General features: G+C 41.9%; 1 protein-coding gene across 1 annotated transcript in view; it reads left to right on the plus strand.

Moving 5' to 3' along the window:
* The window catches only part of LOC122801555 (E3 SUMO-protein ligase RanBP2-like), a 2,328,503-nt gene that overhangs the window by 1,722,310 nt on the left and 589,050 nt on the right, over nucleotides 1-17,143 (plus strand). The window contains exon 15 of the mRNA XM_044070992.1: nucleotides 13,843-14,007. Within this exon, the coding sequence (XP_043926927.1) occupies nucleotides 13,843-14,007 (165 nt within the window). The remainder of the gene's footprint in view (nucleotides 1-13,842; nucleotides 14,008-17,143) is intronic.

A 17,143-nucleotide genomic window follows, 5' to 3' on the forward strand; every position in this document is an offset into this window, starting at 1 on the left:
ACTGCAAGAGCAATTTACCCATATCAGTAAAGTCTTCACCTCCTCTCAAGTTTTAGGAGATGAACAACTTCCCCTTGTCCATGTCAAATCTAGTGTTATCCAGAATTCAGTATTAAACTGTGCATTTTATATCACATTGGTTTAAAACTCAAATGAACATAGGATTTTTATGAGGGTTAGCATACAGCCAAGATCTATTACCTCCAAAACAAAAGGAAAAGGTAGCAAGTGGGGCTAGGAATTTAGTGCAATAGTGGCCTTCACCTAAAATTATGTTGGTGTAAGAGCTGCTTGAGGAGTGAGGGCTATGAGTTTTGAGATGCCAGTTTTATAAAAACTTTCAAACAAAAAAAATTGAAGCTGCATAAATACATTTCAAAAATAACTTAATGAGCATTTTAACTGGGTTTCGTATGGAGTGGCTAGAAAGCAAACAGTTTCTTAAGTTCCATGCACAGTTTGGTCTGAAATTGAAGAATTCTGAGATCTGTTTTAAAATTTAGTACTTTATGTAGAAGAGATTTTTGGATGTAGTACTAGCAATCATAACTGATCTATTTTCTTTCAGCTTACTAATGTATTCTTTATTAAGTAAACTAATATTTAAATGTTTAGCACTGTAGTCAGCTAATTTAATAACTCAGTTTCTTATACATTTTCCTTCTCATTTCTCTAGGTTGTAAAAATGGAAAAACTATGTAATATTCCATGTGTACATATTTTTATTTTATTGTTATATTGATTTAGTTGTAGGTCTTCTAGTTTTCTTATATTAGTAGCAATATTAATTGCCTGAGTTTCTTTGTGTTGATCATTTGTTTACAGTTTAATTGGGTTAGTGAGCTTAATCAGGATCATAATCAGTCACAGCCTCTACTAAATGGAAAGACAGCTGTACAGTGGAAATGCAGGAGAAGCAAAGTTGCATATTGCAAGAATAAATACGAATGATATCAAATGTCAATTTCAGTAAGCAAAAAGCAGATAGCACATGCACTACAGTTAATTGCAACAGTGAGTCATAAACACATGTACAATATATGAAAGTGTTATGAAGAGTACTTTATGCTTTATAGTTGCAAACTTGTTCAAAGCAGAAGGGTGTAATGGTGAAAGTTATGGGAAAGCATACAAGATGTAATAATGATGAGGGGTTTGTAAGTTAAGGTAATATGCTAGACTGCAGAAATGGGAAGGTAAAGTTGCCTGTTAATGCTAATCTGAATCTTAAAAACAATTTCATGATACTCTTCTTTTAGATGTAGTTTTAACTTTAAATCTTTTGTTTTTAGCTGGGGTTTGTTCTTTGCAACCAAAGAAATACTCTGGAAATTGCACTTTGAACTTGAGCATTCTTTGCTGGATTACTAAAGAAAGGGACCTCTTTAAGAGGTTGGCTGTTTTATTTCTAATTGTTTGTGCTTAGAAATTGGCAAGGACTTGGACACAAGTTAGGAATGCATGCACCTGTCTATATGACTTGAGGATCTCCCATTATGGTGATTTCACACAACTGCTCTTACTTGTTTCACCCTCTTCATTGCTTGTCTATCTTTTTACTGCTTCAGCTCTCTCTCCTAATAAATCACACACCCCTGCATGCACTGTACCCCTTCATGACTGAGCTGGTCATGACTTGACCTGCTTTTGCTAGCATCAGCTATAGGACCATTTCTGTCAGTTGAGCTCCTTTTCTTCCTTTGCTTCCCACTTTGTCTCTTCATGGAGTTCCATACTACCTCCTACCATCGCTTAGCTCAGTCTCCTACTTTCCTTTTTTCTGACTCGCATTTGATGTCCTGCCGTGTCTTCTGTAACTAGTCCTATTTCCTTTTGAAGTCTTCCATTCTTTTACTTGAGTCCTCCAAGCCTTGCCTCTTCTTTGGTGTCTTGCCTTTCTGTTGCCTCTTTCCTTTGATCTCCTTTGTCATGCTGTCCCTTGGAACCTGGTCTTCTGTTGCCTGATCACTTTGCACTGTTGCCTCCTTTCTTCATTATTGTTCACCCCCATGTACTTTCCTTCAGTTTTGCACTTTCTCTGTTAAGTCCCCTGTTCTAACATCAGCTAGTGCTTCCATCACCTTTTCCCTTTCACATTATTTTTTCTTTGTTTGCTTCCTTTCCTTCCTTCCAGTGTAGCAGTCATCTTTGTAAAGCGTCCATTAACTACTACTGACTTTTCTCTCCATGCATCCTTGTATCCAGTGACAACCTCAACATAGATTCCTAAGCCATGCAGCTGTGCCCTGCATTCTGCATTTCTTAAGCACTTTTCTCCTAGGTGTAGTACCTCTTCCTTCCTTCCTGCACATACTGTCTGCAACTCTTTACTAGCTTCCTTCTTATATTTGTGGTTATATGGGCTAGTTTAGCTCTGTCCAAAGTGCGCTGTTCAGAAGATGTTCTACCTTGCATTATTGCAAAGTAGCGTACATTTGGGAAAATGGTGAGCCGTGTTGCAGCTTCTTCTGTCTGTTGCATTTGTAAGCACTGATTGCCTTTTAGCTTTTAAACTGGAAGCCATGACTTTGATGGTTACACTCATGGCTCACTAAGGATACCAAATTAAAAATTAAAATCAGAAATAAAGCCTGGACCACTTGGAAAACAACAAAAGCCCTTCAGACCCGATCCGATATTGTCATCTTAGAAGTGACACAAAAAAGTCTATTCTGCTAGACAAAAAAAAAAAAAAAAACTACCATACAAAAACATCAAAATAACATCAAAATAAACAAAGGCAGGTATAAATTGACTTCTCCTCCCAGGGAAAATTACCACCCCAACTCTCTCCGCAGCCACAGAAAAATCCCCAGATGAAATTGCTAATACTTTTGAATAACTTTCACCGAAACTATTCAGTCCCTTACTAGACAACTATCACCTATGGGCTCTAACAACCTCTAATACATCTACTACACAACTCCTATTTAGCTTCCAACCAGTCCCAACCTCACTTATTAGGTCCCTTATTAACAAGCTAAAGCCACCCACCCTATCTGCAGACCTCTTCCCTGCAGAATACCTACAAAAAGCTGCAGATGTTATAGCCTACCCCGGTCTCCATCTTAACAGAACCATTACTGAAAAAACTGTTCCCACCATCTGGAAAACATCCCATGTCATTACACTTCACAAAGGTGGTAGTTCCACAGAAATGTCAAATTATATAGACATATTGCCATCCTATCCCCCCTGGCTAAAATTATGGAAAAGTGCATTCCTAAACAACTGATGCACTTCCTCATTCAGAACAATCTCTTGGTTGACACACAGCATGGCTTTAGACCACATCACAGCACCACCTCTGCCCTCCTTTCCTTTACCAATACCATCAACCTTAACAGAAATAATTTACTTTCCTCTTCCCTTTTTCTTGACCTCTCCAAAGCCTATGATATGGTTAACCACCAGCTACTTCTCCAAACTCTGACCACTTTATCGCTGGATAGCAATGCTATTCAGTGATTCAAGTCCTACCTGAGCAGTAGACAGCAAGCAGTCCTATGGCAGGATAAACTATGTACTCGACTTCCTCTCTCTCTCTGAGTCCCACAAGGCTCTATTCTTGCACCCCTTTTATTTTCTGTCTTTATCAGTAACCTTCCTGCTGCCATCCCAGACACAGCTTGTATTCAGTATGCTGACGAGACTACACTGATCTGCTTCACCTCCTCTCCAGCAGATCTCCTGTCATTAACTCAAATGTTCAACATAGTAGAAAACTGGCGCTCTAATAACTGTCTGATTCTGAACCCTAATAAAACCAAACTGTTTTTTTCTCCCCCACCCATATGTCCACTCCTTACACCTTCACAATAACTTCCAACAATGGTACCACTGTTTCACCAGATACCCAGACAAAACTCTTAGGGGTAATTGTTGAAAATAACCTCAAATTTGATATGCATGCCAATCTTACTATCAAAATAATTAACAAAAAAATAGGTTCTCTTTATAGAAATAAACTTTCCTTACCCCATTAGCTAGGTCTGAAATTGCTCGCACACACCTACTCTCTGTCCTCCTGTACGCCTCACCTCCTTAACGGGAATAACTCAGTACTTGGTAAACTCTCAAACTGTTATAACCATATTGCCAGATATGCCACAAGATAGAAACATCGGACACATCATTGCCAAAACCTCAAACTTCTAGGGTGGCTAGAACTTGCAATTTACTTAATTATAATCAACTTATAGTTATGCATAACGTTCTCAACCACCTGGAAAACACTCCTGGTCTAAAAAATCTCATCCACACCTATTGTACTCCCAGGCCATTTCGTTCCTCAAACAAACTGCTTGTTAAACAAACCAACGTAAAAGCTCAGCTGGTGACTCCCTATTTTCTAATTTTGTAGGTCAAGTCTGGAACTCACTTCCAGCTGACCTCACACAAATAGCCATACTCTCTCTATTCAACGAAAGCCTCAAACAGCATCTTATGCCACACTGGCTATGTCCATGTACCAGTCCAGACTAACTCTCTCAACTACCCAATCAAGTGCCTATCTCTAGCAGAAACATATGTAACTCATGACTTTTCACCTCGTCATGCTTTATATCTTCTCCTCCCACTTAACCTCCTTGCTCATATATTTCTTATTCCTTTTCCATACTTTCGCACTGCCATACAACTATTTCCAATTCAAATTTAATCAGGGGATATCCTACACTAATACTCGCTTTTCCATACCTTTCCCTCTTTACTGGACTAACTAGAACTTTTCCTAATGCCCTATAACCTCAGAGTCTATTAATGCGTATTTGAATTGCTATTCACAGTTGACTATTTGTTAATGTATGAAGTTATGTCTACTCTGTTTATTAACTGTATGATTGGAGCTTTTATTTTCTGTATGTATCAATGAAGCATGTTATACTAAGATATACTGTACAATATTATTCACATGTGAGATGGAGCTTTTCTCCCTGGGCCTCCGCTGAAAATGGACATGTATCCAGTCGGAATTTCCCGGTCAACAAATGTCAAAATAAATGTGACCCACATATTTGATTTATAGGAGTGATTTGCTGACTGCCTTTGTCTGTCAGAGAGACAGGAATGTCTTCCCCTTATTTCCATTCTTTCACTTAAATTTCTTTAACTTTATTATTTTCCATCTGTTCCTGATCTTCGTTAAAATTCCCCTTGTCCTGGAAGCTTTAGCATATGTCCATGTTCTTTTCCCTTTTCCAGCTTATTTTTGCTTTCATCCATCTGTTTCTCTGCATCCTACACATCATCCTGCTCCTAAACTTTTACCAGATATTTTTTCATACCTTAGTGATTTCCATCCTTCCATCCATCCACAGCCCCTTTTTCCCATATTTGCACATGGGGTCAGAGTGTCTGTTCAGAAGTGACAATCTAGAGCCAAGGTTTACCCTGCTGGGTGGTTAGCCCTGCCACTGTAATTATTCCACACCACACACACAGACACACCCCTATGGCAAATTTAGAATGTCCAGTCCACCTAAACTAGCCTTCCTATTTTTATCCAGTCTTGTGCTATAACTCTCATGTGCCTCACATACCTGAGTAACAATTTCACTTTAACTTGGACTTATTTTCTGTCTGTTATGAGTGCTGGTCACTACGCACACTGTTGTGCGATTTCAGACAATCATGTTTGTGTGGCTTGTTGCTTAATCGGGTGGAGGGAGACTTCTGAGAGTTTAATCCCTTGTTCCCTGTACTGATGTCTGTAGTAGGCTTCTCTTCTGACCGGTGTCTATCTCCTTACTGGTTTTGTGCCTGCCTTTTTAGTTTATTTTGCATTTGAAGGATAGTACTTGGGAAACTTCCATCATAACCTGGCCTTTGTTGTCAAGGCAGGCACATTTTTTAACACTAAGTGATAACCACAGATCTGAAGTAGTTTTCTTAATATGGTCTTCAACCCGTGGGAATATGGATCCGTATCAGATCCGAGCTGGCAAATATTACTAGCGTCAGCTCCGAGCTCCAGACTCCTCCCCTTACCCATAATACACCTCCACTGCCTTCCATCCCCAGATCTCGTTTGCCGCAATTTGTTATACATCGTGTCTTCAGAGCTCCAGCTAGCAGTGAGTTATTTCTCTACTGTAAGTTAAAACTTTTTCTCTTTTAGCCTTCTTCCCTCCCATCGCTTTGACGTTGAGTGTTAGTTTGTTTAGGTAGAGTAGTTTGTTCTGTGATGCCCCCCCCTTTAGTGTTGTCTATAGACTAGTGTGGTTGAGTGGGTGTATGTGTGTGTTAGAGTTGAGAAAGTTTTTGCCTGTTTTTTTTCTTTAAGGCTTCTTCTTTTCTCACAGGATGGCTGAAAAGCTTGTGTTCAAGCTCTGCAGAGTGTGGCCATAAGCTCTCCCCAGCGGATGGCCACACACTGTGTGTTGTGCCTAGGTGTGGCCCACCTTAGTGTGGATTGCTCCATTTGCATGGGGTTCAACCCCCGAGTTTTAAAAGATAGGAAGGCCAAGTTGGCCATCAAAGATCTTCTTCCTTCTACTGACCCTCCTTCCTCATCTTCGGTTTCAGTGACAGCGGCTGCTGTGACTGCCTCTCCCTCTTCCCTTCCTCTGGCCTCTCCTCCCTCCCAGGCTGGGACTCCAACACCTGCATCTAAGCCTGTGGTAGCAGAGCAGAAGAGAGAGAACGGGAGAGAGAGTCTAAGAAGAAGGAAAGAGGAAGAGGTTCCTGGACCTAGCTTCTCGAGCAAATCCGTACGGATCTGTGACTCCCCTCGGTTCCGGTCTCAGAGGTTCTCCCCAGAGCCGGAGGAGGCATGTTCAGTCTCTGAGGCCTCGGTCGGAGTTAGTGGCCTCGTCATGGTCAAACCCGCTCCTTATCAGATATGGATCTAGATAAGATGATGAGGTGCTTTATCCGTACACAGATCCAGATGGGGGTTCTTGCCAGCCCCCCTCCCTCTAGAGGGGGGAATTCGCTTCCTTTATTTCAACCCATTTCTCCTTCCCCAATCTGATCGTCATATTCAAGTACTTGGATCCGAGGTTGGCCTTGGTCAGGGGGTCTGCGCCGACAGGACATTTTTCCGTGATGCTGACAGCTGCCTGGAGCATCTTGGATCCGACCAGTTCGGATCCGAGCCGCTGTCGGAGCTGGAGATTGGGTGTCAGATCTGAGGGAGTGGAACCTTTTCCATCGTCTCCGATGTTGTCGGGCCAGGTCCCCTCCCTCGGAGCTCCGTCAGCTTTGGGACAGGCTCCGATTCTCACGTCTGACCCGGGGAGACCGGCCTCCTTATTAGCTTCCCAGGAGGTCTGCTCTCCTTCGGCATTCAGTGTGGTAGAAGGGGTTCTCTCCATCAGATAGAGACCCCTGACCACCCCATCAGCTCTGTCTAAGGTCCCCATTGTCTTACCAGAGGGACAGCCCATGCCCGAACAGCCCGAGACGGTTCACCCTGAGGAACAGATGGCTTGCAAACTCTCCCCTGAGAGCCCCACTGGAGATCTGCCTCGCAAGCATGTGTGAAGAGGAGGCAGTTGGACTCCCCTGAGTCCCTAACCGATGGCACAGATTTAGATGATGGAGAGGGGCTCCCCAAGATCACCTCCCAAGGATGTCTCCTTTGGAGACATCATGGAGATCCTGTGCCAGTGGGGAGGTTGGTCTGCCCCCCAAGCCCTCTTCTGATGAGTCTGTGTTCCTGGAGGCTTTCAGCATGGGCCCGTCTACGTCCTGGGTGTCCCCTCCCGTGGATCCTTTAGTGGATTGGATCGCCTCGTGGGCATGGAAGGACCCAGACACTGTGCAGCCTATCCCCAAGTGACCCGATAAAATTTTAAGCCCCCCCCCCCCCATTGACAGTCCATCCTGGAATAAGGGCTCCCCTGTGGATGCCATGGTGGTAGGTGCAGCCTCTAAGAGGGAACTATCTCAGGAGAGTTCCTTGGTCCACCCTCCTGACCGGGAGTCACGGATGATGGACCACCTAGGGAAGCGGGTGTATGCTTTAGCTACCTTCTCCATCAGGGTGCTGAATTTCTTGTCCCATGTCACTAGACTCCAACATGACCTAGTAAAGGAGCAGGAGTCTCCTCCACCCAAGTCTATGTTGCAGAAGGACAAGGCTTTTATCTCCTCAAAAATGGCCACTTTAAAAGCGGTATCAAATATGTCCATGTGACTCCTCTCCTGCGCTACAAAAGGAGCGGCTAGGGTGGCTGGGTCTGGCGTGTCCATGTGGCGTAACGCCTGGCTCAGGTTGTGTCAATTTACCGAACCCTTTAAAGCGTCTTTTGCCAATGCCCCTTATGACGGCGCAACACTTTCGGTAAGACAGTCAAGGAGACACTAGTCCAGAGTGAGGAGGACGGGAAGACAATGTCACCAGGATCCGCTTCTCTAACCCTCAAAGGTCCTTTTCCTGGAACCAGAGAGAGCAAAAGAAGATGTGGTTCTGGAAATCTCAGTTTTCCCGGGACACTCAGGGCTCTTCTTCCTCTAGAGGCAGAGAGGGACAGAATGGACACTGGTTCAGAGGCAGAGGGGGTCCGCGAAACTTCAGGTCTCTAGAACCGTTCTCGGACAGACCCGGGCAGCTACCCTGAGGGGGTTTCCCGGCTGCTCTACTCTGGAGGCAGTCTGGGGACGATAGTCCATGCACCCAGCGGCATGGGAGTCCATAACAACTGACTGCTGGGTGCTTCAAATCATATCCAGAGGATATTCTATCCCCTTCGTGAGTTATCTCATATTTCCCAGAAACCTCCCGGACGTTCCACCCATGCAAAGGGAGGCAGCAGCACAGGAAATTTCCAAGCTGCTAGTAAATCGAGCCATCAAAACCACCCCCCAGATCAGTCCTGATCAGGCTTCTACTCCAGGTTCTTTTTGGTGCCAAAGAAAATGGGGCACTTGAGGCCCATTCTGGACCTTTCTACCCTGAACCTGTCTGTTGCCAAAGAGAAGTTCCAGGTGGTCACACTACAGTCCATCATGCCGTACCTGCAAGAGAGTGGATGTGTTCATTAGACTTCCAGGATGCTTACTATCACATAAAAATTTACAGAAGCTCCAGGAGGTTCCTCTGCGTCTGGCTAGGAGCCAATCATTATCAATTTCAAGCCCTGCTCTTTGGGCTCACCACAGCCCCCAGGGTGTTTACCAAAGTGATGGCGGTTGTAGCAGCTCACCTGAGGCTTCAGGGGATTCAGGTCCATCCATACTTGGATGATTGGCTCCTCACTGCTCCCACCAGCCATCTACTTTCCCAAACCAGGGATTACTTTCTGACACTTGCCCTGAGTTTGAGTATCACAATCAACACTTCCAAATCTCTCCTAGAGCCTGTACAGGTAATAGACTACATTGGTGCCAGGATAGATGCACTTCAGTGCAAAGTATTCCTGATCTGTGAGAGAGTTCAAAACCTCAGGATGCATGTCTCCCTGATCTATCATTCTCACCTCCTGACAGCGGAATCAGTGTTGAGGGCCCTAGGCTCGATGGTGACCATAACTCTTCTTCCATGTGCTCGGCTACACATGCGGATTCTTCAGTGGACTCTAGCGGTTCAGTGGTCCCTGTTGGAACTACCACTAACTTATCTCTACCTAAGTCGAGTGTGTCGGTCGTCCTTCATATGGTGGATGAGCTCTCTGGACATTTTGGAAAGACGACCCTTTGTTCCAGCCCCTGCCCAAACCACAGTGACCACGGATGCCTCCCAACTCTGGTGGGGGGGGGGTATTGTTCAGGCAGGACAGTCCAAGGCCTGTGGTCCCCCATAGAGAGACCAGTTTGCATGTCAGTGTCCTAGAGATGAGGGCGGTCCTAGCGTCGCAGGCCCTTCATGCCTTTCTTCCTCTGGGCATGATTGCCATTCAATCAGGCAACATGTCAGTAGTCTGGTATATCAACAAACAGGGAGGGACCAGATCTTACCCCCCTTTGACACGAGGCCATGAGAGTGTGGGAATGGGCGATGTCCACTGGTCATTTTCTCATCGCAATGCACATTCCAGGACAGTCCAACATTCTAGCGGACAGGCTAAGTCGGACCATTCTGATGCCTTACGAGTGGTCTCTGAATCTGTCCGTAGCGGAACAGATCTTCAGCGAGTGGAGTCAATCTTGCTGCGATTGCTCCGCATCTCCTTCCAACGCGAAGTGCAGCAGGTTTTTCACTCTGAACCCCCTGCCAGGGGAGTCCCCCAGGGATGCTCTAGTTCATGCATCGCCTCCCAGTCTTCTGTATGCTTACCCACCAGTACCTCTCATTCTGAGATTTCTGCAGAAAGCTTTGTCAACTGGGGAGCAAGGTGATCCTCATTGCCCCATTCTGGCCTCACCAGGTATGGTTTCCCTTCCTTTGGTCGCACCTTCTGGCTCCACCTTTTATCCTAGATCCCATTCAGGATCTGATTTCACATCCGCCTGGGGTGCCTCATCCGAGTCTGGACATCCTGAAGCTCATGGCTTGGCTGCTCCAATTCCAGTAATTGCTAGCACTCCAGAACTTTCCTCCTCAGTTAGATCTATTGTGGTAGCTGCTCATAAGTCTTCAACCAGAAAGGTTTATCGCAGCAAGTGGAAACGTTTTTCTTTCTGGGCCTCTCAGAGGAGTTTAGACACTTTCATGGCTCCTATTTCCGCTATTCTTTATTTTCTAGCTGATATTTTCCAGCATGGAGCTAGTTCTTCTACTGTCAAAGTTCAGTTGGCTGCCATTTCCCATTTTCATGTGGGTGAGAATTCTGCATCTTTAGCATCTTCCAGATTGTGTAAAGCTTTTATCAAAGGCACCTTTTTGCTATGGCCCTCTGGTCAAAGATCCTGTTCCCCCCGGGACCTTACTATGGTTCTCCAAGCTCTGGTCACTCCGCCTTTTTAGCCAGCCGCAACTGCAGATCTAAAATTTCTAACGTGGAAAACCGCTTTTCTAGTAGCTCTTACCTCTGCTAGAAGGGTTTCAGAATTACAGGCCTTGTTTATCAAACTTCCTTACATGATTTTTCATAAAGATAGTTTCCCTTTGAATCAGTCCATCTTTTCTTCCTAAGGTAGCATCACCAGTCCGTATCAATCAGACTGTAAATTTGCCTGTGTTCTTTCCCAATTTTACAAACAGGATGGAATACAAGCTACACATGTTGGATGTTCATAGACCGTTACGATTCTATTTACACAGGACAAAAAATTTTCGTAAACCTGATCAATTGTTTCCTTCTGTAGACCCTTTTTGGGGAAACCTATTTCCAAGGTCACTATAGCTAGATGGATTTCTTTATGCATCCTGCAGGTCTGTAAGGACAAAGGCATGTGTCCTCCAGGTCAGGTAAAAGCTCATTCCACTAGGTCCATGGCTACATCTGCAGCTTTCTGGTCTAGAGTGTCTTTGGATGACATTTGCTCTGCAGCTACTTGGTCCTCATCTCATACATTTATTTCTCATTACAAATTGGATTTGACTTCCAAAAGGAGAGCATCCTTTGGCTCTGTGGTTTCCCAGAATATCCTTCCATGAGGGCCGCCCAGGAGTTTAGTAGCTGGGGACTCTGTCCCACAGGTTGAAGACCAAATTTTGTAAACTACTTCAGATAAAGAAGTTATGTACTCACCATAACATTCCATTTGAGTAGTTGTACTTCATTTGTCTTCAACCGTCCCTCCCTTTTTCCGCCGGACCTTGGCGCATGTTCAGCCTACGGGCTGCAGTATAGGTCGCAAGTATGTTATCAGGTCGGGTTCTAAGTATAAGTTCAGCAAACTCTATCTGTGGATGGAAGGCAGTGGAGGTGTATTATAGGTAAAGGGAGGAGTCTGGAGCTCGGAGCTAATGCTAGTAATATTTGCCGGCTCGGATCCGTATTCCCACAGGTTGAAGACAAATGAAGTACAACTACTCAGATGGAACGTTATGGTGAGTACATAACTTGTTTATCCTTAATATTTCTTTTGTGAATATTTGCTTTCACTGTATCTAATGGTTTACCTTCTTCTTTCGACTTTTCCCGGTTAGGGGTCGCCACAATGGATCACCTGTCCGCTCATGATTGGCATTGGAGTTTTACGATATCAAGTTGCCAGCCCGGCGCCCAACCTTCCACAGAAGGTGCACACAGTCACGCACAGGGCCAATTTAGAGTGTCCAATCCACCTACAGCATGTCTTTGGGATGTGGGAGGAAACTGAAGCACCCGTAGGCAACCCATGCGACCATAGGGAGGACATGCAGACTCCACACAGAAGGCACCTCAGCCGAGAATCGAACCAGAGAACCTCTTGCTGTGAGACGGCAATGCTAACCGCTGCACTACGGCAGCCACCCATCTAATGGTTTACCTTCTCATTTTTTGTTAAAACTTGATTCATTTTGGTCCAAAAAGTATTAAAAAATCACTAGAGCATTATTTTCTTATATAACAGAACACTCTGTATGACATACTGATGACAAAATTTTCTTGAGTGAGGAAGTGCAGTAAAAGGAATGAATAAAAAAGACTTCCAAAAATAAGGAATATAGAATTAAATAGAATGTTGATTTTTTTTTTGTTTTAAAATATGTATAAACACAAGGATTTATTTCTGTTTTTTTTTAATACATAACCACAGCTGTTATCTGCTGATTTATAGAAGTTTCACCCAATAAAAAATTGTTTTGGTACTAAGGAGTGAAGCTATTTTTAATCGCAACAGGATGATTTGTTGTCTTGGGAAGAAGGATGTGAAACTGCTTTTATTTGCAAAAGTGAAGATATTTTGATCGTAACAAGATTTTTTACTGCTGTTTGGTGTTTAATTTACAGATATTTCTTACTACTACTACTACTTAGTGTTTTAATTTAGCTTGAATAGCTCACAAGGCTATTCTTCCATATTTTTTTCAAGTTTTGACCTGAATAGTTGGACCCTGTCCACTATCTGACAGTTTAAGCTAACTAAACTTCAGGGTGCTTACATTGCTTCATTTCTAAGCTTGGTTTCTCCGCTTAACCGTAGGAGGAAAGAATGGGACATAGGGCTCTAATACCCTGGGGTCAAAAGTCATGCAAACTGCTGGCAGGTGGTGGCTTGATAGTATGGAACTTGGAGTAGAACGTGCCCCCCCCCCCAAAAAAAAAAAAAAAAAAAACTTGACGGAAGAAGAGTACAAGTTTGATTGTATCCTGCCACTATGAAGCATTTGTTGCTGGCTGAAATGCCACTAGCCTTATTTTTGTCTCCACTTGTCAGGTTTTGGGATATGGTCGCTCAATGTTGAGATTTCTGCCTTATGGTTATTTCCAGAATCAAGACAAGATTTATTCCTGATCTCTAGTCATTGTCTGTAGGGAATTTACACTACTTGGCTGTTTGAGTTTTCTCCAGATACTCGGCTTTCATCCAGGAACTGATGCCTGACTGTGTCTAAATTGTTATTTTATATGTACTGTATTTAGCATTGCTTTATGAGATGGATCATGCCTGAAAAGATTCTGGTTAACACTTTTCTGGCCAACCACTGACTTTTGTTTATATTGTATTTCTTTATTTAAGCTATCTTTATTATACTCATAGTATTTCCTGAAACCATGTTTTTTTATCTTGGAAATGTCTTATTGATGTTAGTAATAAAGCTTTAATCTTTGGTAATAAGGCTTTAATCTTTAAGAAAAATGCCAAATGCCTAGTGTAATACGTTGATGTAGTGCCTGTTGCTACCTACTAACTATAACAGATTACTTTAAGGTAGTCCTTTTGAGTTTTGAATAGCTTTGAAAAGCAATACTGTAATATTTGGCTGTTTAATAAAAAAATATACACAGAAATAATGTGCATGAGTGCAGTTCATTTTCTTTAGTGCAGAGAGCATTTGTGTTTATCACAGTTTTTGTTATTACTTAGAAACCGAACGTTATAAGAACAAGGAACCAATATCAGATGACGTACAGATCATTTATGAGCGGATGCCAACTCCAGAGCAGAAGGTTCTTGCTGAAAGGCTTCAGTTGCCTCCCACGTTCTTCTGTTATAAGAACACACCTGGTTATGTTAGTGATGAGGATGATGGTAAGAAATTTAATGTACCACAGAGCTTTTCATTTTGCAGCTGCAAAAAGTATTTTGTATGTAATTTTAAATAAGTTACAAATGCAATTTTTTATTCATCTTTTTGTTGACCAGGTTAGTCCCATTAGGCTAGTGGCTTATTTTCAGGGGAGACCCGAAGTGGTATACTACTTGGATAAATTTGGCCAGGGCATAGAGGAGCTTTCCCTTCCCTTATCAGTAGGTGTTGTGGGGTCTTTTACATCCACTTAAGCTATTACCAACTCGAGCAGGTAAACCTCAGTTTAAAACAAACTAATCTTGTGGATTTGGGATTAACTGAATTAATTGTACAGTAAATCCAACAAATAGGTGACCATGGTATTGCATTGTTATGAATCTTTGGGATGGTACTTTGAACTATGGTGCAGCTTCCCTTTCAGGAAAAACAGAACTGTGAGGTTTCCATCTACGGAAATACCATCTTGTAAGCAGAAATTGTAAATGTGCACAGGTTTATTGGCAAAAATGTAAAGCACTCCAGATGACCACCACGGCTGTAAAAACATTTAATTCAGACAAGCGCTTTCACGTAGAACACCTATGCTTTTTCAAGTCCTCAGTAAAATAGAAAAAAACACTCATTTTATATTATTCTTCGCAACCAATGATATCTCAGGTGGTTTCTGAGATTAATGTGACTCCTCTGCCTAATCAACAGGCGAATAATCAGGTCCTGCAGGGAGCAAAACCTAAACTGTTTATTCCAATAACCGTTGATCGTTTTTTACCGTTACCAGTAAAACAGAGCACACAATGGCAGCAGCCACGCTCGATGAGCTGAGGAAGTTTTCAGGGGAGAAAATTTCGAACAGGAGAGTGAAGCAGTGAATGAACTTGTAGTAAATTTGTCTTATTGTTTAAGTGAAACTGAAGTACCCTTGGTGAATAAGGATTTAACCTTCATACCCTCTGCACATACCGAAGTAAGTGATTTACTGACGAGCCTGAGACTGTTTGGTCAGAACTTAAAACACTCTTTTAAGATTAATAAACAATGTGTTAGTACTAAATTATACAAGAAAAGTTCTTTTGTACCTGTGATACCTGCTCATGTAGAGATGTTCATTAGAGCCTGTGAGAAGGAGATATGTGACAACTTTTATGTAAATAGTAGAGGTTCCTTTTGTAACTTAATGATAGATTAGAAATGTGCTTTACGTTCCCTGCAGAATAATCAATAACTAGGTACAAGACCTGCAGATAAGGGAGGGGCTGTGGTTATCATGAATGAACAGGATTATACCCAGTCTATGCAGATCATGTTGAGTGAAATACACACATGTATATTAATAATGTATGCTCAATATTTGAATATTGTTAAGGGTATTAAAAAAATCTATATGACTTGCTTATGTGCAGGTAGATTGATGAAATGTTATATACTTTTTTTACTGTGGAATTTCCCAGAATACCATACATTAAAGGATTACCCAAGATACACAAGTCCGTCCAGAGACCACCCCTTAAGGCCCATTGTGGATGGAGGTGGTTGGGCTATGGAGCCTCTGTTTATCTGGAGAGTAAGTTGGGACAACTAGTAAGAAAGATCCCTACTATTCTGAAGGATACTTCTCAGTTTTTGAAGGACTTAAGGGAATGTAATGAAAAGTCTGATTTAAGGAGTTGCCATATGGTCACTTTAGATGTACAAAGTTTGTTTACTTGTATACCTAACACATATGGAATAGAGGCAGTAAGAGATGTGATGAGAGAAATGGGAGATAATGGTACCAATGAAATTATTTTGATATGCACATTATTGGATTTGATATGAAATAATGTTCTTGTGTATGAGGGCATGATTTATTTACAGAAATGGGGGGTTGCCATCAGCACCCCCTGTGCAAATTCATATGTGAATTTGGTAGTTTATTACTGGGCGAAGGAATATTTATATAATTGTACCTTTAGTGCACATATAAGACTATATAGGCGTTTTGTTGATACTTTTATGCTGTCGGATGGAGGGTTACCCCTATTATTTGACTACATTAAAATACTTGGAATCCACTACGTATTTCTTGAGATTTACAATAACTCATTCTTTTGAGTGTATTGATTTCTTGGATGTCTCAATATACAAAGACAGACTAGGAGGTATCAGTACTAAATTGTATCGGAATTCATGCTGGAAAAAGTCTCTTACACTGTAGCAGCATGCATCCCCGACATGTTTTTCCGAACATTATTAAAGGACAGCTGAATACAGTTAAGAATATATGTAATGCAGCTACCGATATGGAAAGTGAAGTTGATTATTTACAACAGTTATTTACAGAAAGGGGTTTTAAAGAATCTACTTTCCAAACCATTAAGAATGAGACCTTTCAAAATAATAGTGATGTTAGTCCCATGGAGATAGCTTCTAAAACAGATGTAGGTTTGAAAAGGAATTGGGTATGCTTTATTACAAAATATGCCAGTAATAACAAAGTTTGTGATCTCATCAAGAGAAAATGGCATTCTTTGACAGGTGATAAACTATAAATATAGGGAAGGTCCCCAGTTTCACCTATAAAAACAATTCTAACTTGAAGCGGTTACCATGTAAAGATAGATAAGACTTTTATATCTACACAGAGATTAGGGACATATCCTTGCAAAAATTGCAAGATGTGTGAAGGCATTTCCACAGTTCAAGGGTTTAAGCATCCAGTTCTGTCTTTTACTTTTGAAACTAGGTTTTATGCTACTTGCAATACGACCAATATAGTTTATTTGGCAGCATGTAAAGGCTATAGATGTTTTTATGTAGGTAAAACTGAGAAATCCCCGAGAGATACCAACATATGTATGATGTGAAAAATAAGAATAAATTAAATGCCCTAGCAAAACACAATGGAGTTCCCTACACATACATTTGTTTTTAAAGTTTTGCAAATTGTTTTTGTGATAAGAGGAAGGTAATCTTAATAATCAAGTAGAATGTATTGAACCAAAATGGATTTTAAAAATGCAAGCGCATGTACATCCAGGATTAAATAATTATGTATGCATCAAACTTGAGCTTGATGCGCGTCCCCTTTAAATGAACAGAATGTTGTACATTAGATAATTGATATAATTGGTTTTAATTGATTTATTGATGTATCTT

This window comes from Protopterus annectens, chromosome 5.part0 (assembly GCF_019279795.1).
Source record: "Protopterus annectens isolate FY-2018-M chromosome 5.part0, PAN1.0, whole genome shotgun sequence".
NCBI classification, from domain to species: Eukaryota; Metazoa; Chordata; order Ceratodontiformes; family Protopteridae; genus Protopterus; species Protopterus annectens.